The sequence below is a fragment of the Terrapene carolina genome, unplaced genomic scaffold (genome assembly GCF_002925995.2).
Source record: "Terrapene carolina triunguis isolate 2854851 unplaced genomic scaffold, T_m_triunguis-2.0 Scaffold85, whole genome shotgun sequence".
Taxonomy (NCBI): domain Eukaryota; kingdom Metazoa; phylum Chordata; order Testudines; family Emydidae; genus Terrapene; species Terrapene triunguis.
The window spans coordinates 52,566,406-52,586,952 of NW_020664436.1; the positions used below are offsets into that span (position 1 = coordinate 52,566,406).

At 44.4% G+C, this 20,547-nt stretch overlaps 1 protein-coding gene across 2 annotated transcripts in view; it reads left to right on the forward strand.

The window, feature by feature from the left end:
* Positions 1-1,049: 1,049 nt before the first annotated feature.
* The window catches only part of LOC112112399 (MFS-type transporter SLC18B1-like), a 33,868-nt gene continuing 14,370 nt past the window's right edge, over positions 1,050-20,547 (forward strand). For both annotated transcript variants that reach the window (XM_024208322.3, XM_024208318.3), the window contains exons 1-4: positions 1,050-1,169; positions 2,714-2,859; positions 4,174-4,269; positions 6,993-7,066. In XM_024208322.3, coding sequence (XP_024064090.1) covers positions 1,124-1,169; positions 2,714-2,859; positions 4,174-4,269; positions 6,993-7,066 — 362 coding nt within the window. In that variant the 5' untranslated portion in view covers positions 1,050-1,123. The remainder of the gene's footprint in view (positions 1,170-2,713; positions 2,860-4,173; positions 4,270-6,992; positions 7,067-20,547) is intronic.

A 20,547-nucleotide genomic window follows, 5' to 3' on the forward strand; every position in this document is an offset into this window, starting at 1 on the left:
CTGTCCACATATCTATTCAAGTGACACCATCATAGGACCTAATCACATCAGCCACGCCATCAGGGGCTCGTTCACCTGCACATCTACCAACGTGATATATGCCAGCAATGCCCCTCTGCCATATACATTGGCCAAACCCGACAGTCTCTATGCAAAAGAATAAATGGACACAAATCTGACCTCAGGAATCATAACATTCAAAAACCAGTGGGAGAACACTTCAACCTCTCTAACCACTAAGTGACAGACTTGAGGGTGGCAATTTTGCAACAAAAAAAACTTCAAAAACAGACTTCAAAGAGAGACTGCTGAACTTGAATTAATATGCAAATTAGATACAATTAATTTAGGTTTGAACAGAGACTGGGAATGGTTGGGTCAGTACACTAATTGAATCTATTTCCCCATGTTAAAATATCCTCACACCTTCTATGGGTCATCTCGATTATCACTTCAAAGGTTTTTCTCTCTCTCCTGCTGATGATAGCTCATCTCAATTGATTGGCCTCTTACAGTTGGTATGGCTACGCCCACCTTTTCATGTTCTCTGTATGTATAAATATCTTCTTTCTGTGTGTTCCATTCTATGCATCTGATGAAGTGGGCTGTAGCTCACGAAAGCTTATGCTCAAATAAATTTGTTAGTCTCTAAGGTGCCACAAGTACTCCTGTTCTTTTTGTGGATACAGACTAACAGGGCTGCTGCTCTGAAACCTGTCATTTACACCGATGTGATTCCAGTGATCAGGTGTCATGTCCCTGTTGCTGTGACGTTAACTTCGCAGCTGTTCTTTGTAACCCTTCACAAATTCTCAGGGTAGAAAAAGGACAAATATGTACTAATGCCGCTGATTTGCGAATTAAACAATTATGGTTAAGCAGCATGTGTCTGTCAATGAAAAACTGGGAGGGAATAGTAGTGTCAGCTGCTTCTCCCATGCGGCTAATGAGCGGGTTTAATGTGAGTGGAGCGTGCTCAATAGTAACAACCGAGGCTGCTGCTCTAACCAGGCTCCTCCTCTCCCAATCTTTTCCCTCTCTCCGTGCAAAATACCGGGGTAGACAGAGGGACGTAATAGTCTGGTGAAGCTACATTGGGCTGCGGTATCCAGGACCCCTTGCTATGGGCAGCCAGGAAGCAGAGCCCCAGGAGACTTTGCAAACCCCAGGTGGGCGTAAGAGATTTTTTTTGTACTTTCGGATTCTGCTCTCTTTAACCTTCTTTAGTGTGTCCGCGGTGTTGTTTTCTCCGCTCCCCCCCGCCCGCCCCCGCCCCCGCGGCAATTTGGCAATCCCTTAGCTCACCCAAGCAGTCTCCAAATCCTTTCGAGACTCCGGGATGACTCCTTTTTGTTTCATTCAGTTGTGGGGTTGTGTTTGCTGCTGAAAGATTTTCGTGATCACTGCAACTTGGGAGGGAGAGGATGGCCCCCGGATTATTTTATTTTCCTGTTATTGTTCTGCCACTAAATTGCACATCAGAAGAACTTAGAACTATCGTACTAAGATCACTGGCACGTCTTGCCGTTCACGTGTCAACCTCTCACTGTGGAAATTAACCCATAACATTCTGTTCTGGGGTAATGTGTTCAATTAGCTATTTCTTTTTATGGGACAGCTAACTGAAGCGCAACGGAAACTTGGTTTGTTTAGTAAAGGTTTATACAACGATAATGTCAAAAGGTTCTTGCTGGCTATTTTAAAAACTCTCTGAAGCTAATTGCGACCCTAGCCAAATAATGGAAAGTCTTACTAATGGGGCCTGAAGCCAAACCTAATGCACCTTGGATAAAGAACATTTTTTTTCCCCTGGTAACCATTTCTGGCCTCAACCTCACCCTGGAATGCAGCAGGAAACCTCTCCCTCTGCCCACTTCTTTGTCTTTTTTTATATTTATATATATATATATATATAGTGTGTGTGTGTGTGTGTGTATATGTATGTATATATATATATATATAAAAATTACTTTACCAAGTATGTAGCAAACAGGAAGGTTCAGGTCTTAATCCTTGTGCCCTGTGACCATGGCAATAGAGAACAGTAAATTTAAATACTATCTATTACAAAATTTTCTTTGAAGGATACAAAGAGCTGGCAGGTGGCCTACACCTGTATTTTTAAACTTTCTTACATCTTTATTTGTAAACTGATTGTTTCTGGGTCTCTGGGCTGTAAAACAAAGTGTATGTGAGGGGTCAGGTGCAGACTTTTTATGGCACATTTAAGGATCATTAATACTGTGTAGACAAAAGACTACAACTTTATTTGCTAGAAGTTGTCAGTTCACTTAAAGGTGCCCTGGGGTCTGATCAGGCACCCAGTACTCAGGTGGGCAGTACATAGTCCCAAAAATAATCCAATTAACTTCAATGGAGCTATGTGTGAGTCAGGACCACGGTGTCAGATCCTTTTGTCATTGATGCTGCAAGCTGCTCAGTGTGGAAAGACCCTGGGACTCTTAGAAGTCAAAGGGACTCTGGGTGCAAGGGGCTGGCTATCTGTACAGATTAGCTTGCAGGGTTGGGGGATCTTCACATATGGTACAGTAATATATTGAGAAAATAATGGGTTTAGGGCTCTTAATGGCAGAACATCAAATACCTTTCCCTGAACCATAGGTTTAGGTTACTAATTCCTGGAGGGCCCATCTCTTGTAAACAGCTTGAAATTGTGTCCCAGTTTATCAGAGCTTAATACAAATATTTTTAGTTCTAGAAAATGGCAGACCAGAAGTTCCCCGTGAAGAGTCAAGTAGGTTTACCAGAGATCAGCTCTTCGCAATGGTAGCAACAGCTTGTTTGAACTTCAGTTCAATGATTTGCTATTCAATCCTGGGACCCTTTTTTCCAAGAGAGGTAAATTAATGTACAGCTCTGCAGACTATTATCAGATGTTTTAAAAAAATGAGAAGTAACTTTAAAATCCGATAACTTATATTGTGGCATCACCCCTAGAGGCTACATGTGAGCTCAAGCTCCTATTGTGCCAGGTGCTGTAAGAGACCGTTCCTGTCACAAAGCACTTGCAGCCTATTTTAGATGAGGCAGACAAACTGTAGAGAGAGGTGAAGTGATTTGCCCAACCTCATGTAGCAGGTCAATAGGAGAACCAGGAATAAAACCCAGGTCTCTTGACTTCTATTCCAGTGCCCTCTCCACTAGATCACTCCCTTTTTTTTTTTTTTTTTTTTCCTCCCCCGCCACCCTCAACCCATCCACTTATGTCTTCCTCCTCAGCCTTTCCCAGGCAAACATTTGCCAGGCTGGCAGATAGGAAAACCATCTTTACTGTCACATTAAATTGAATAAGATGAGGAAAAAATGCATGTAGAGCCCCATGACACTTCAGAGTAATCTTTTTAGAACAAATCCATTGGGGATTGGGGGGAGAGAGAGAGGCCTTGAACATTCTAGTGTTCCACCCACTTGCCGCATGGAGTGATCTTCAAAGCTTGCCACCAGGATCTGTGAGAGGCCAGCGCTCTCTGCGCAGAGGCCTTGTTCCAATGCTGGAGTCACCCTGAGCTCCACTGGCAGTGCAGCTCCAGTGGAAAGGAAAAGTACAGTGACAGAACATATTACCTCTTCCCAGGTAATTTCTATAAGGCCAGTGGGGAGATGTTGTCATCTTTCCCCCTGCCCAGTCCACACTCCCTCCCCTGCATGGATCCCAAACTTGCAGGGTGTCCTCTGTGGCATCCTGGGATATGGGGGTAGAGGAACCATGCTGTGGAGACAGATTCCTTCATTTGCCCCTTCCTTGCAGGGGGATGAGGTCTGTGCACACCAGGTTCCACCTGCGTTCGGACTTGGGGAATGCGTTCTGTCCCTGGGTAAGGTCCTACTAGCTGACCTGTAGTGCAACACAGCAACTTAGAATTTCCATCCTTCACACCTGCTTCCACTTGGAATAGATGCTGCTTCTGCTCCTGACTACAGAAATACTGAATTGTGGTGCCAGGTGATTTTTAAGTTGCTCTAGAGTTACTGCTGAATCTCCCAGTCCTCTTTAAAAGAGAAAATGCTTTATGACCATACTGGCAGGTACGATGGAAGACTTGGTTAAAATACTTTCTAATCTAATGCTAACATGGTGTATGGTGGTTTGTTTTGTTGTTTTTTGTTTTGTCCATGTTCTAAAACTGGCTGTCTTGGTGTTTCCTTTTACAGGCAGAGAAAAAGGGTGCCAGTGATACAGTTGTTGGACTGATTTTTGGATGCTTTGCTTTATTCAATTTCTTGACTTCTTTAATATTAGGCAATTATGTAAGTATCTTTAAAGTTTTCAGTAATGAATTAATTATGGAATAGGACCTAACAACCTCACTTAGAGCCTGTTCCAGACAAATCCGCTTATGACTTCTAGTGCTCATAGGCTTGCTTTTTTAAACAGAGGAAAAGAGATGGTGGTTAGTGGCTAGGGAAAGCTAACTTACGCACTCTGAGACCCACTCCATCCTTTAGTAAATGTGGTTAGGTTGTCTTCCTATATTCCAGTTGCTTTTATAAACATCCAACATCCTCTTGGTAACAAAGAGCCTGGACACCTGTAAGGTCAACTAGAAACAAAGAAGACATCCAGCAGCGTGAGATCAAGTTGCTCTGCTGACCTTCAGAAGTGCTCCACAGACCCCAGGAGAAACTGCTTTTCTAACAGAAGGCACACTTCTCTCTGACTGAACATTCAGACTGTTGATTTTGAAGCAATAGAAGTCTTGTGTGCTGTTTTTTTTAAAATAATGGGTTGTTGCAGGCAGAGCTCCAGCGAGAAGGGGTCAAACACTCAACCAGAACACACTTTGCTCAAAGCTCTCCTTTCCATTCTTTTTGGAGTACCGTTTTTTAAATTGCACTTTTGCCGGGCTTTTGGCTAATAGTACCTAAAGCTTTGAGAAATGTCACTTTTGGAAGAATGAATGGGGCACCTCCTTAGGCACTCTCTGCATTGACTGCAGTCAGGCCTACCAGTGGGGATGGAGCTAAATCATTCAAGGAAAACATTTTAAGGCTAGAGAATATCTTCTAGGTTCCTATCCTAAATGTGGCTATCAAATATAATTCTTAAGCTTGTGTACAGGTTTAAGGCCACATCTGGACTTTTTTAGGATTTTAAGATTAACTTTTCTCCTCTCTCTCCCCTCACTTATCCAAAGAAAGAAGAAGTCCTCTAGTCTTTTCAAGGAAAGTGGAGTTAGACCTCTAGTATCTCCCAAGGAACTGTTCCCTCTAACTAGATCTCCCAACCCTCACAAAAAAAGGACTCTTACAACAGACCACTGATATAGGGGATGGAAAAGGGGGACACACTACTGTCTTCTCACCACTGATGTCCTGTCTAGCATATTTACCTTATTGCACTTGTTAACTCCTTCTACTCAAACTGTGGCAAGTTCTAAGGGTACGTCCAGACTACCTGCTGGATTGGTGGGTAGCGATCGATCTATTGGGGATTGATATATCGCGTCTCGTCTAGACGCGATATATCGATCCCCGAACGCACTCCCGTTGACTCCAGAACTCCACCAGGGTGAGCGGTGGAAGCGGAGTCGACGGGGGGAGCCGCAGCCGTCGATCCCACACCGTGAGGACAGGAGGGAAGTCGAAATAAGATACGTCGACTTCAGCTACACTATTCCCATAGCTGAAGTTGTGTATCTTATATTGAACCCCGCCCCTCCCCCCCAGTGTAGACCAGGCCTAAGTTTACCTTATTCCTTGCTCCCCTCCATCAGTCTACATCCACCACCCTTTTTCTTCCTGTGTTTCATATTTTCTCACTATTCCCTCTCTCTCTCTCTCTCTCTCTCCTGCTACCTCTCCCCCCCCACACACACATGTTAGACTCCACCTGGTGTTTTAACACAGAACTGAAGATATTCCTCTTGCTGAGCCAGGAGGCTGCCTCCGAGCTAGGTGTGGCTGGAGCTGTAGTTTTGTGTATCTTGGCAGAAGTCGGGAGTACATATGACTGCTTACCTTTCTCCTGTGAAGTAGGTGGGAGCTGTGGAGAAGTTGAGGCCTCCACTGGAGGTGCTGCTGTGTGAAAGACATAATTCATTACTAATACAATAGACAAGTAGGTAGCCCATAGCAATGATTGGACAACTCAGGGTTTCACTGAAAGCAGGACAAACCACTGGCTTAAGTAAAACACGCTGCAGTACAGAGACTGTTTCTCTAGCCCTGAACAATCCAAAGAAACTGAAATGTGTGCTCATGCTAAGGGAGGGTGTAGAATGCAATAAGAAGCCCCACAGACTTATTGTTGAAGGTGACCTCGCCATAGGCTGTGCCCCCAGCCATCCATTTCCTAGCTGGTAGAGTCAAGTGAAAGCAGGCCATGCTATCTTGCCTCTGGCATTTCTGAGAATGGGGAGAAGTGAAGTGCGTTCCCTACCTCAGAGATGGTTACAAGTTTCTTTTAAACTGGCTTCCATGACAGAATGATCTTTTCCCTGAATAATTAGCCTTCCACGGATCCTGTGTTTACTGCCTTCTGGTGCTTATGCCCTGAGCTGCATACCCTGTTGTCTTGGGTTAGCTGCTAGTCTGTTAGATAGATGAGCAAATGGAAACCTCCATTTTTGTCAGCTCCCCAGCGCCTACCTTAATAGCACCATTACTGCCTGCTATAGGCAATGCTGGATGTATGCGAGTCACTCCATCTAATCGATATATGAATGCTGGTGCATTCTGCCACTGTACAGAGGCTACAGCAAATGGCAGTGAGAGTAAGCACTACCAGTGACTTGGTTGGGAAAAGTAGGTTAAGTCACTTAACCATTTAGAATATTTTTAGGTTTGGTTACAAGCTGTGGGGGGGGGGGAGGGGGGGAGTTCTGATTCTCTGCCTTTGTTCTGTCAGTGATTTTTTTTCTAGAGCGTGCACAGTGGTTTTGATTTCATAACAAAACTCCTCAAATAAGTTTCCTTCATAAAAGCAGACTTGAAGTAATTAAAATGTAATATTTATTCTTCACCAATTGCAGCTTGTACAAATTGGAGCCAAATTCATGTTTGTGGCTGGGATGTTTGTCTCGGGATGTGTTACAATTCTGTTTGGGTGAGTGTGTTTTCTTGCATCTTATTTCTAGTGTGCAATTTGCATTGTGTTCTAATCATATGAAAAACAGATGGTCTTGCTGTTCAAACTCAGGGCTAGGAGTCAAAAGACCTCAGCTCTGTTTCTGACCTTGGGTTGGTGACCTAACCTCTTTGCCTTAGTTTTTCTTCTCTGTAAAGTGTGACTAATACTTGCCTAACTCATGGAGCTATAAGGCTTGTTTAGTACTCTGAGATCCTTGGCTGGAAGATACCATAAATGTAATTTGCTATTATAGTTATTGGAAAAACCTCAAGTAAGTATGGTAATAAGTGCATACAAAATCTAGCTCACAAAATGGGATTTTTAATTTGTTTTAAATCCACTTGGAAATCAGAAGCTTTGTCTGGCAATTGTAGGGGCTAAGGCACTAACTTGTGCAACATGTAGGCTTTATTTTTAAAAAAGTGTCTAGTCCCCATTGAGCAGCTGTGAAAGCAAGTCTGCTTCGTGGGGATACTTCTTGGCAAAACTATGAGGCGCAACAGAGGAAGGCACTGGAGTTCTTCACAGGGGAGAAGGACCTGTGCTAGCCACCTGCCTCCCCCCTGCCTCCAAAGGACAGGGGAAGCTGGAGGAGGGCTAGAGACCATTTCCCTCCTTCCCAGCAATAGGTGGTAGAAGATAAAACTCTCCTTTTCCCTTTCAGGCAGTAGGGATATGTCTACACTTCATTGTCCGCTTGGGACTGTGGAACCCAAGTCTCCAGGCTTGGTATTTCTGAGCCTGTACTTTTGCATACACACTGCATAGTGAACATGGACTTACAATTTCTGGACCTGGGTCTCTCAATCATGCTGATGCATCTGTACTGCGCTACCCAGACCCAAGTCAAACCTTCTGATTTCTGGGGGCATATACCAGGCCTCTTAGTGAACTATTCAGCTGAAGGAATTTCCCTACACTCCCCTGAATTTCCCCATCACCCCTGCCCCCAGTGGTCAACTTGTTACATGCAGTGTTGCCAATTTAATTGTTGGTTGGAAATTTGAATTGAAATTGAAATATTAATACACCCTTTAATAGCATATACAGCATATGATAAAATATTTGTACCTGCAAAAAGCATAATAGGTTTGAAAAGTATGAACAAAGACTAGCTTCCTCACACAACTGTGTTTTTATGATCATGTCGGCACATTTGTTTTGGTGATGTTAGCTAACCTAATAAATTCAAAGTATGGCTTGTAAGCAAGGTCTCAATGAGCTCTTCCCTAACAGCTAGTGATGAGCTGGGGATAGGAGGAGAAGGCTTCAGAACCAGCCTGTATTTACATGAACACACCTACTCTGCCTAGGTATCCAGCAGACAGGGCTGTGTTGCCCAAGTGATCAGTGTTGGCCGATGTTGGGTTACAAATCACTTTTTAGTATTGAATGTGGGGGTAACGAAATGTTCTCCTTATTGTATGAGGAAAGGTCAGCAAACCTGTACTTAGCCTGTCTTGATTTGGTGGGGGGTCACCCTCAAGGAACTGCACTCACTAAGCAGGGGGTTTGGATGCCAGATCCCAGTGGTGAGAGACAGAGAGGGTGGGGATAGGTGTTTTGCTTGGTGTAGGCTCTGCCTAAGAGTCACAGGCACTATTTGACCTGCCCCTCTCCCCAGTTTAAAGATAGCGTTGATTAGGCTCTGTAGAGAGTCGTGGGTTTTTTTTGTTTCTTTTTTTATGACCATTAGAGTTGAAATCACTGATAATCAGGTCTAAGTGCTTAGACTTGCTGCAGGACAGTGTTTATGTGGAAGAGACTGCCCAGTCTGCACTAGCAGTGAGGTTCCCCCACTGAGAGCTGAAATCACTGGGCGCTGGTGGAACTTGAAGAGACCAACTCGCAGAGCTCACAGTGGCAGATAGCAGCAGAAGGTAACAGTGCAGGGCCAGTGGTGAGTTAACAGTGGCACAACTAACAGTGCCCAGAGTGAGAGGCTGGAGGAACGAGAAAGGTGCCTCTCCTGCCATCCCCACCAGGGTGGGAGGTTAGCTCACGTGAAAGCACCTCTGAATTCAGGGATAACAACTATGAGTCAGGTGCGGTGGAGGGAGAAGGGAGGGGAAAATTAAAGGAACATTTCTTTGTTGCACTATGTTTTGCTCCAGAATGCTAGATTTGTGACTGGGAAACTTAACTATATGTTTCCTAGTAGCCAAGATTTTAAAAAATGCATTATTTTCCAAGGTTGTTACCTCCCATTGTCTCTATCTGGAGAGGCCGTTATCTTGGAGTTTTTGTATTAAACATTTTTATTACTTTTTTACGTAAGAATGGCCATACTGGGCCAGACCAATGATCCATCTAACCCAGTACCCTGTCTGCCGACAGTGGCCAATGCTAGGTGCTTCAGAGGGAATGAACAGAACAGGTAATCATCAAGTGACCCATCCCCTGTTGTTCACTCCCAACTTCTGGTGAACAATGGCTAGGGACGCTCAGAGCATGGTGTTGCCTCCCTGCCCATTCTGGCTAATAGCTATTGATGGACCTATCCTCCATAAACTTATCTAGTTCTTTTTTGAGCCATGTTATAGTTTTGGCCTTCACAACATACCCTGGCAACAAGTTCCATGGGTTGTCTGTGTTGTGAGAGGAAGAAGTACTTTTGTTTTAAACCTGCTGCCTATTAATTTCATTGGGTGACCCCTAGATCTTGTGTTATGTGATGGAGTAAATAACATTTCCTTATTCACCTTTTTCCCCACCAGTCAAGATTTTTATGGGCCTCTATCATATCCCCCCTTAGTCGTCTCTTTTTTCCAACCTGAAAAGCCCCGTCTTTTTAATCGCTCTTCATATGGAAAGCTATTCCATAGCTCTAATCACTTTTGTTGCCCTTCTATGTACCTTTTCTAATTCCAATATATGTTTGAGATGGTGCGACCAAATCTGCACCATGGTATTCAAGATGTGGGTGTACCATGGGTTTATATAGTAAATGTGGAGGAGCTTGTTTTGCCAGACTGATCAGCAAAGCCAATGCTGACAAACTACATGAAAAGGCTGCAACACACCAAGTCCCTGGACTGCATCGACACGAAGAAACCCTTATAAGGCTATCACTGTCAAAGTCAACTTTAGAAGTACTTGATGAGGCTGTTAATGTGGGAGAGACAACAGTTTATGCACACAAACATATCTGTTGCATCATACTTTCTATTTAAGCAAGAGATACCACACACTACAAATGGGAGGCCAATGTTAAGTGCATTGTCACTAGTTTAATCCTGAAGTTTGATACTGGTTCTTGGTTCCAAAAAAAATTTGGTAAATGCTTACTATCTTTCTGCAAGAAATTCAACTGACTGGTTAGACCAGGGGGTGGGCAAACTTTTTGGCCTGAGGGCCACATGTGGGTGAGGAAATCGAATGTAGGGCTGGGAGTGTGGTGTGCAGGAAGGGGCGCAGGGCAAAGGGTTGGGGCGCAGGGCAAAGGGTTGGGGCGCAGGAGAGGGTGCAGCGGGGGCTCAGGGCAGGGGGTTGGGGTTCAGGGTGCAGGCCAGGCCAGCCTGGGGCTGCTTACCTGGAGCAGCTCTGGGGTGACAATGATGCTAAGACAGGCTCCCTGCCTGCCCTGGCCCTGTGCTGCTCCTGGAAGCGGCTGGCACCATGTCCCTGCAGCCCCTGGGGGCGGGGGGACAGAGGGCTCTGCACGCTGCCCTAGCCTGTGGGTACCTCCCCTGAAGCTCCCATTGGCTGCGGTTCCCTGTTCCTGGCCAATGGGAGCTGTGGGGGGCGGTGCCAGCAGGCGAGGGCAGCACATGGAGCCCTCTTCCCTCTCTCCCCCAGGGGCTGCAGGGACATGTTGCCAGCCGCTTCTGGGAGTGGCACGGGGCCTGTGGCACCATGGGGGTGGTAATCCCGCGGGCTGGATCCAAAGCTCTGACTGGCTGGATGCGGCCCGCAGGCTGTAGTTTGCCCACCCCTGGGTTAGACACATGGGGTTCAACAGTGAAAGACTCAGGACTTCAATAACTCAGACATAGGTTAGGGGTTTTGTTACAGGAGTGGATGGGTGAGATTCTGTGGCCTGCGTTGTGCAGGAGGTCAGACTAGATGAGCATAATGGTCCCTTCTGACCTTGAGTCTATGAGTTAAAAAATGAAGAATTGTCTCACTACATTCAAAAAATTTGTGTACATGGCTGATGAATGCACTGATGCAAATGGGTATCAAGTATTAAGTCATTGTGTACATCGATGTCAGTGGTAGGTCAATAGATGCATTTCTAGATGTTCAGGTTATAGAAGACACATTGTCTGCATCTGTGACAATCCGCATCTTAGAGTTAAATTCTTGTAAATTGAACCCCAAACAGATGGTTGCTTGTGCATTTGATGGAGCTGCAAACTTCTCTGGAAACATAGTGGAGTACAAGCTTTGGTTAGAGAAAAGTATAACCCTAATCTCTCCTATACACACTACAGAGGCCATCTACTCCAAGCACTAGTGCCAGCTGTAGAATCTTCAAAAGACATTAAAAAAGCCATAAATTTAATGTCTTCATTATACTTTTGCTTTAAAAAAAAAAAAAAAAAAAGTCCAGAAAGACTGACTGTCTTGGAAAAAATAAATACACTGGGACTGAGATTCAAATTAGTCCAATCTGGGAATACCCGCTGGCTTTCTCATGAATGACCTCTGGCTGTTGTCTTAAAACTACTGCAATGGTTATTACTGGCTTTGGAAAGTATCTAGCAAGATAGGACAGATCTAAATGGCGAGGCTGGTGGACTACTTCTGCTACTATGTTCAGAGAAGACTATCGCCATTCTCTCTTTTGTAAGTCTACTATTGAAACCACTTGGGTCATTAAATAATGCCATCTGGGCATCAACTACAACAATAGTAGACCTTTGTCCAGCAATAGAAGCTACATTTGGATCAATCAGAGTGATACATTGATAACATACTGGAAGAAGCAAAGACTTCATTCCAGAAGTTGACTAATGAAGGCACTTGTATTGAATCCTTAAGTGAAGAGGACAAGATGTGTTTAAGCCAGCTGAAAAAGTATACAGACTTGATTCTTACAAATCTACAACAGCTACTTCTGGATTGTCCTCAGCCTCTACGTCGCTTTTTACAGATGCCTGTCTTATAAAACACTGACAGTTGAGTGGAGTGGGGCACTACCAGAAATGGGGCTGCCATGTGATCAGGACAGAATAGAGAATTTGAACCTAGAGTGGAATATCATAAGATGAATGAATGAAGATTTGACTTCAACTTCTTTATCATCGCTAGTGGCTTGACCCAATCTTTGTGCTATGTTTCCTGGGATTAAAAAAGTAGGAATTCATCTCTTGCTACTCCCAGTCACAACAGCTACAGTTGAATGTTTGTTTTTTCTTCATTGAATAGAAATTTTGTGTTCTGAAAGGAGTTGCCTTCTATCTGATCATGTGAATGAACTAATGAGCATATCAACGGAAGGACTGGACCTGTGAAAGTCCACCAAAGATGAACTTCTCAAATGCACTGCGTTCATTAACAGAGTTGTGAAAACTTACAACAAGAAATCAAGAAGGATGTAGATGTAGTGCTTCATACAAGGTTTGAGTAGCCAATTTTAATTGATTTTTTTTTTTAAACATGAGTTAAATCTAATAAAATGGTCGTGAAATATTTTGCAATTTTTACTATGATGCCATACAGCCCACCTTCACCCTCATGGTCCCACTTTTTGCTATGATGCCATACAACCCACCATCATCGGCCCTCACCCACCCTGTAAATTCAAACACTTCCCCTCCTTTTCCCCCCCCCCCCCTTTCAATTCCTGGGGAAAACACTAGCTGTAGCCACTCTAGGCCTTAGTTCATGGAGTATCAAAACTTGACTGTCCATTCCATGGCACTTGACCAGAAGTTGTCTCAGCCTGCCAACACACACAGTGGAGCCATCTTTGGGTCTACACACTCCTAGCAACTGGAGCCACCAAGATGGATGAAGCGCCTTTGGAAGAACTTGTCAAGTTTGCACTTTCACGCGATGAGCAGAGCATCTATGAGACACTGGTGGACATCTTGGCAGCCATTTTTGTCCTACCAGAGGGACTTATAAAAAACAGATGTAGCAGATCCCAACTGGTGACTGTTGCTCATGACTCTTGCTATAGCCACAGATTTCCCCATATGTAGATTATGCTCATGGCCCTGCTGCAGAAGCACCAGACTGGTGGGATTACATCATCATGCAGACCTGGGATGCCCAGCAGTGGCTCCAGAACTTTCACATGAAGCAGATGATGTATCTGGAGCTTTGTGAACAGCTTGTCTTGACCCTGCAATGTCCGGATGCATACATGAGGGAGGCCATGCCAGTCCAGAAGCAGGTTCCTATAGCCAGCTACCAGTTGGCTATCCCTGACTGCTATTGGTCTATAGCTATCCAGTTTTGTGTTGTCAAATCAGCTGTGTTGGCAGCAGTTGGAGGCAATCAGAACTGTGATTTATTCAAAGGTTAGTGGGCATAAACAAAGTCCCTGAAATAATTGCTGCTGTTGAGAAAATGGGCTTTCCAAACTGTGCTGTGGGCATAGATGGAACTTGTGCCTTTAGTTTGCCCTCCTCAAGGAGCATATTGAACGCACAAACCACAAAGAATTCTGCTCCGTTATTGTGCAGTACCTGGTTGAACGCAATGACCAACTGATGGACTCTAACATGGGCTGTACTGGCAAAGTGTGTAATGCCAGGATTTTCCATAGATTGGGACTTTTTCTTCATAGACAGTCTGGGACACTCTTCCCACCAAGTGATGTTATAAATGGGTAACTGTCACCACTGGGGGACCCTGTGTTGTACCCTCTTTTGCCATGACATTTAAAACCATACCCTGATGTCAGAGGGTCTGGCAAAAGAAGGCTAATTACACTTTCAGTAGCTGTAGACTGTGTAGTTGAATGTGTTTGGTGGATTGAAATCCTGTTGGCGCTCTTTGCAGAACCATATGAATGCTGAAGTTATCAATGCCGACTATATTATTGTGACCTGCTGCATTCTGCATAATGTCTGTGAGGACTAAGTTGAGCCATTCCAACAGCAGTGGACTTAAGATCCTGCTGGATTCCTTGACTGGTACACAGACCCAAAAAGTGCACCTGTCCTAACTGGAGCAGGATCCCTATATGCAATGGAAATCAGGGATGGTTTTTTGTGACCACATTGTGGGCTTGCACAGCCCCAAGGATGAGGGTGAATAATTCATGTGTGAACGTAAGTGCATCACAATATAAACGGTGAGCGAAATACTATCTGTCTGAGTAATTAAAAAAATAGTTTGACTTCATCTGGAATCTCAAGATCAAAAAATGATACTCTGGCTTTATTATATTCGGATAACATTCAGTTCTCAGACACTGCTGAGAGTTGAGTAGAAAGCAGTGTCACATTACGGCGAAGTCCAATTTACAAGATCAATTTAAATTATAAAATTAACAGACCATTTTCCCCTTATCGGCTGTGGGGGAGGAGACAGTTTACCATGGCTTACTCTGCCTGGTTTTATAATCCTCTTAGGCTGTCCACTTTCTGTAGGACATACCTTTGACATTCAGGAATCGCCAGAGGTGTTATCTTGTGTTTCAAGGTACTGGGGGCAAGGCAGCTGTGTATGCTAAAGAGCTTTTAGGCTTATCGTGACTGACCAGCAATCTACAAGAGGAGGGGTCTAGTGACCTACAGAGGAGCCCTATTTAATAAGCCTTTCCCCTGAAATGTTACCACCCATTTGGAGTTCCTGCTTCAGGAAAGTTTGCAATCCTCAGCAAATGGGATTGGGTGAAAATTCATGGGCAAATCAACAGGATGCTGTTATCCTGCAGATGTATTGCAGCCCCCCCCGGAAAGTGCCCTGCATTTGGGCAGTGACCCTGGTGCAGCTTGGACTTACAATACAGCTTCTATGGACTACATACTGGACGACTTGGACTCCTAATACATCATCCATGGAGGGTATAAAGACCCCAGGGACAGGCCAGACTTATTATAGGATATACATCACCTAAATAACACCCCCCCGTTCCCCTGGGATCATACTTGTGTAACATGGGACTTCAAAGTGTCCCCCTCTCCACCGCATTTCTGGACTCCTAATATGGCACCCATGGACTACATACAACTCCCCCAGTGTATTTCAGACTGTTAATATGGCACCAATGGATTATATACCCCCATTATAGTAATTGGATATGCAGCTCATCCTGGTCTGATTTGTATGGTGTGAACATAACGGCCGTACTGGGTCAGACCAAAGGTCCATCTAGCCCAGTATCCTTTCTACCGACAGTGGCCAATGCCAGGTGCCCCAGAGGGAGTGAACCTAACAGGTAATGATCAAGTGATCTCTCTCCTGCCATCCATCTCCACCCTCCCTGACAAACAGAGTCTAGGGACACCATTCCTTACCCATCATGGCTAATAGCCATTAATGGACTTAACCTTCATGAATTTATCCAGTTCTCTTTTAAACGCTGTTATAGACCTAGCCTTCACAACCTCCTCAGGTAAGGAGTTCCACAAGCTGACTGTGCGCTGTGTGAAGAAGAACTTCCTTTTATTTGTTTTAAACCTGCTGCCTATTAATTTCATTTGGTGACCCCTAGTTCTTGTATTATGGGAATAAGTAAATAACTTTTCCTTATCTACTTTCTCCACATCACCCATAATTTTATTACCTCTATCATATCCCCCTTAGTCTCCTCTTTTCCAAGCTGAAAAGTCCTAGCCTCTTTAATCTATCCTCACATGGTACCTTCTCCAAACTCCTAATCCTTTTAGTTGCCCTTCTCTGAACCTTTTCTAGAGCCAGTATGTCTTTTTTTGAGATGAGGAGACCACATCTGTACGCAGTATTCAAGATGTGGGCGTACCATCGATTTATATAAGGGCAATAATATATTCTCTCTTATTCTCTATCCCCTTTTTAATGATTCCTAACATCCTGTTTGCTTTTTTGACCGCCTCTGCACACTGCGTGGACATCTTCAGAGAACTATCCAAGATGACTCCAAGATCTTTTTCCTGATTAGTTGTAGCTAAATTAGCCCCCATCATATTGTATGTATAGTTGGGGTTATTTTTTCCAATGTGCATTACTTTACATTTATCCACATTAAATTTCATTTGCCATTTTGTTGCCCAATCACTTAGTTTTGTGAGATCTTTTTGAAGTTCTTCACAGTCTGCTTTGGTCTTAACTATCTTAAGCAGTTTAGTATCATTTGCAAACTTTGCCACCTCACTTTTTACCCCTTTCTCCAGATCATTTATGAATAAGTTGAATAGGATTGGTCCTAGGACTGACCTTTGGGGAACACCACTAGTTACCCCTCTCCATTCTGAGAATTTACCATTAATTCCTACCCTTTGTTCCCTGTCTTTTAACCAGTTCTCAATCCATGAAAGGACCTTCCCTTTTATCCCATGACAACTTAATTTACATAAGAGCCTTTGGTGAGGGACCTTGTCAAAGGCTTTCTGGAAATCTAAGTACACTATGTCCACTGGATCCCCCCTTGTCCACATGTTTGTTGACCCCTTCAAAGAACTCTAATAGATTAGTAAGACACGATTTCCCTTTAGAGAAACCATGTTGACTTTTTTGCCCAACAATTTATGTTCTTCTATGTGTCTGACAATTTTATTATTTACTATTGTTTCGACTAATTTGCCCGGTACCGACGTTAGACTTACCGGTCTGTAATTGCCAGGATCACCTCTAGAGCCCTTTTTAAATATTGGCATTACATTAGCTATCTTCCAGTCATTGGGTACAGAAGCCGATTTAAAGGACAGGTTACAAACCCTAGTTAATAGTACCGCAATTTCACATTTGAGTTCTTTCAGAACTCTTGGGTGAATGCCATCTGGTCCCGGTGACTTGTTACTGTTAAGTTTATCAATTAATTCGAAAACCACCTCTCGTGACACTTTAATCTGTGACAGTTCCTCAGATTTGTCACCTACAAAAGCCGGCTCAGGTTTGGGAATCTCCCTAACATCCTCAGCCGTGAAGACTGAAGCAAATTATTCGTTTAGTTTCTCCGCAATGACTTTATCGTCTTTAAGCGCTCCTTTTCTATCTCTATCATCGAGGGGCCCCACTGGTTGTTTAGCAGGCTTCTTGCTTCTGATGTACTTAAAAAACATTTTGTTGTTACCTTTCGAGTTTTTGGCTAGACGTTCTTCAAACTCCTCTTTGGCTTTTCTGATTACATTTTTACACTTAATTTGGCAGTGTTTATGCTCCTTTCTATTTACCTCACTAGGATTTGACTTCCACTTTTTAAAGGAAGTCTTTTTATCTCTTACTGCTTCTTTTACATGGTTGTTAAGCCACGGTGGCTCTTTTTTAGTTTTTTACCGTGTTTCTTAATTTGGAGTATACATTTAAGTTGGGCCTCTATTATGGTGTCTTTAAAAAGCGCCCATGCAGCTTGCAGGGATTTCACTTTAGTCACTGTACCTTTTAATTTCTGTTTAACTAACCCCCTCATTTTTGCATAGTTCCCCTTTTTGAAATTAAATGCCACAGTTTTGGGCTGTTGAGATGTTCTTCTCACCACAGGGATGTTAAATGTTATTATATTATGGTCACTATTTCCAAGTGGTCCTATTATTATTACCTCTTGGACCAGCTCCTGTGCTCCACTCAGGACTAAATCTAGAGTTGCCTCTCCCCTTGTGGGTGCCCGTACCAGCTGCTCCAAGAAGCAGTCATTTAAAGTATCGAGAAATTTTGTCTCTGCATTTCATCCGGAGGTGACATGTACCTAGTCAATATGGGGATAATTGAAATCCCCCACTATTATTGAGTTCTTAATTTTGATAGCCTCTCTAATTTCCCTTAGTATTTCATCATCACTATGACTGTCCTGGTCAGGTGGTCAATAATAGATCCCTAATGTTATATTCTTATTAGAGCATGAAATTACTATCCATAGAGATTCTATGGAACATGTGGATTCACTTAAGATTTTTACTTCATTTGATTTTACATTTTCTTTCACATATAGTGCCACTCCCCGCACGACCTGTTCTGTCCTTCCGATATATTTTGTACCCCGGAATGATTGTGTCCCATTGATTGTCCTCAGTCCACCACGTTTTTGTGATGCCTATTATATCAATATCCTTCTTTATCACGAGGCACTCTAGTTCACCCATCTTATTATTTAGACTTCTAGCATTTGTGTATAAGCACTTTAAAAACTTGTCACTGTTTGTTTGTCTGCCCTTTTCTGATGTGTCAGATTCTTTATGTGAATGTTTCTCGTCTGATCTGGCCCTTACATTATCCTCTTCCATCCTCTGTTCCTGACTATAACCTAGAAAATCTCGATCAATAGACTCTCCTCTAAGAGAAGTCTCTGTCCGATCCACATGCTCCTCTGCAGCAGTCGGCTTTCCCCATCTCCTAGTTTAAAAACTGCTCTACGACCTTTTTAATGTTTAATGCCAGCAGTCTGGTTCCACTTTGGTTTAGGTGGAGCCCATCTCTTCTGTATAGGCTCCCCCATCCCAAAAGTTTCCCCAGTTCCTAATGAATCTAAACCCCTCCTCTCTACACCATCGTCTCATCCACGCATTGAGACTCTGAAGCTCTGCCTGCCTACCTGGCCCTGCATGTGGAACTGGGAGCATTTCTGAGAATGCCACCATAGAGGTCCTGGATTTCAGTCTCTTCCCTAGCAGCCTAAATTTGGTCTCCAGGATGTCTCTCCTACCCTTCCCTATGTCACTGGTACCTACATGTACCACGACCACCGGCTCCTCCCCAGCACTACACATAAGTCTGTCTAGATGCCTCGAGAGATCCGCAACCTTCGCACCAGGCAGGCAAGTCACCATACGGTTCTCCTGGTCATCACAAACCCAGCTATCTATGTTTCTAATGATCGAATCTCCCATTACTAACACCCAGGGCCGGCTCTGGCTTTCTGGCCGCCCCAAGCGCAAAAAAACCCCAAAAACCTGTGGCGTGGCCGGAGCCAGGATGCAGGGGGAGTCCCTGCCCTGCAGATGTGCCCCGGGTAGCAGGGGGAAGGCGGAGGGAGGGGGGAGAGAGAGAGAGAAGGGGGGCAGCCATGCAGCCCCTCCTGCCGTGCCACCTGCCGGGAGGGCTCCGCACCGCTCCGGTCGGCTGGGAGGGAAGGACATGGGCTGCCCTGCCGGGCTTGCTGCAGGGCGCTCCCGTCCTCCACGCTGCCGCCCCCTACAGGGCGGCCGGAACGGGGGAAGAAAAAAAAAAGTGGCCGTGCTGAAAATCCATCCCATCCGTATATTAATAACAAACATGGGGTCAGAAACTTACCAGGCTCTGGCACTAATACTACCTTCTCTGCTTTTGCTGCTGCGGGGTGTTCCTCTGGGCTATCCTCAAACGGCATCTCTGAATGTGCTGTGTCTGCTCTGGTAGCAAAGCCTCTTCAGGGACCCATTGTAAGTATCAGAGAGTCACTTCCTGAGCTTGATCCAGTGGATGCTGGCTCTCCTTTGATGCTGCCTGAGAGGTGGGGGTTATAAGGATGCCATCCCTGTTAAGCAGATTGTCATGCACCACCATGGGCTCAGTGGTCAGCTCAGCACCCTTTACCCTGCCAAAGGCCTCGTAGAAGAGGCAGGGAGTTCCCAGAGGTGGGCTGTCATCTCTGACTTTGCAGTGACTGGTCTTGAGCTGATTGAGTCTCTGTCTGCATTGACCAGACGTCTGGTGGATCCCCAACGCCGCACACTTCTGCAACATTTCCTGGGACACGTGATCATTTCTGGTACTCTTGCTGAAGTCAGACATCTTGTTTGCCTCACACCAGAGATTAACCAGAATCTGGCTGTGTTCCCATGGCCACCTAGCAGTGCACGTAGTGTGGGGCTTGTTGTGATAAATGGGCCCACAAATTTACCCTAATTGTGAGTTTTAACTGTAAAAAGTGAGTGTAAATTCATATGATGTCACGGTAACCTGTTCTAACAAATGTTGTAACGAGTGCAAGAGAACCAGACAGACAAGCTCAATTAGCCTAAACCACAAAGACCACGTTGATATAATTCAAAGACTGTTGAAATTATTCTTGGCTTATGAACAGGAGATGTGAAGTTAATATAACAAAATTGGTATTTCAGATATTAGGCCTAATTGGTGAACAAAATAATAAGGGTAGAGGCTAGTCCACCCATCACTCTCTTTTTGGGGTCCTTAAAATTTTTTTTTGTGTGTGTGTGTGGGGAAAGTCTGAAACAACAAAAATACAGACAAAGAATAGACAGACTCTATTGCAGTGAGCTTCACCATCGTAGCTGACCCCCATAATTTCCTGGAGCCCTTGGCCTTCCTGATCCTGAGAGGTGTCCTGACTAGAATGGGCCTGAGAGAGGGGGATCCAGGTGACATCGCTATCCCTGCCGGCTCTAGCTGAATTCCAAACGCCACCTGGGATGACCATT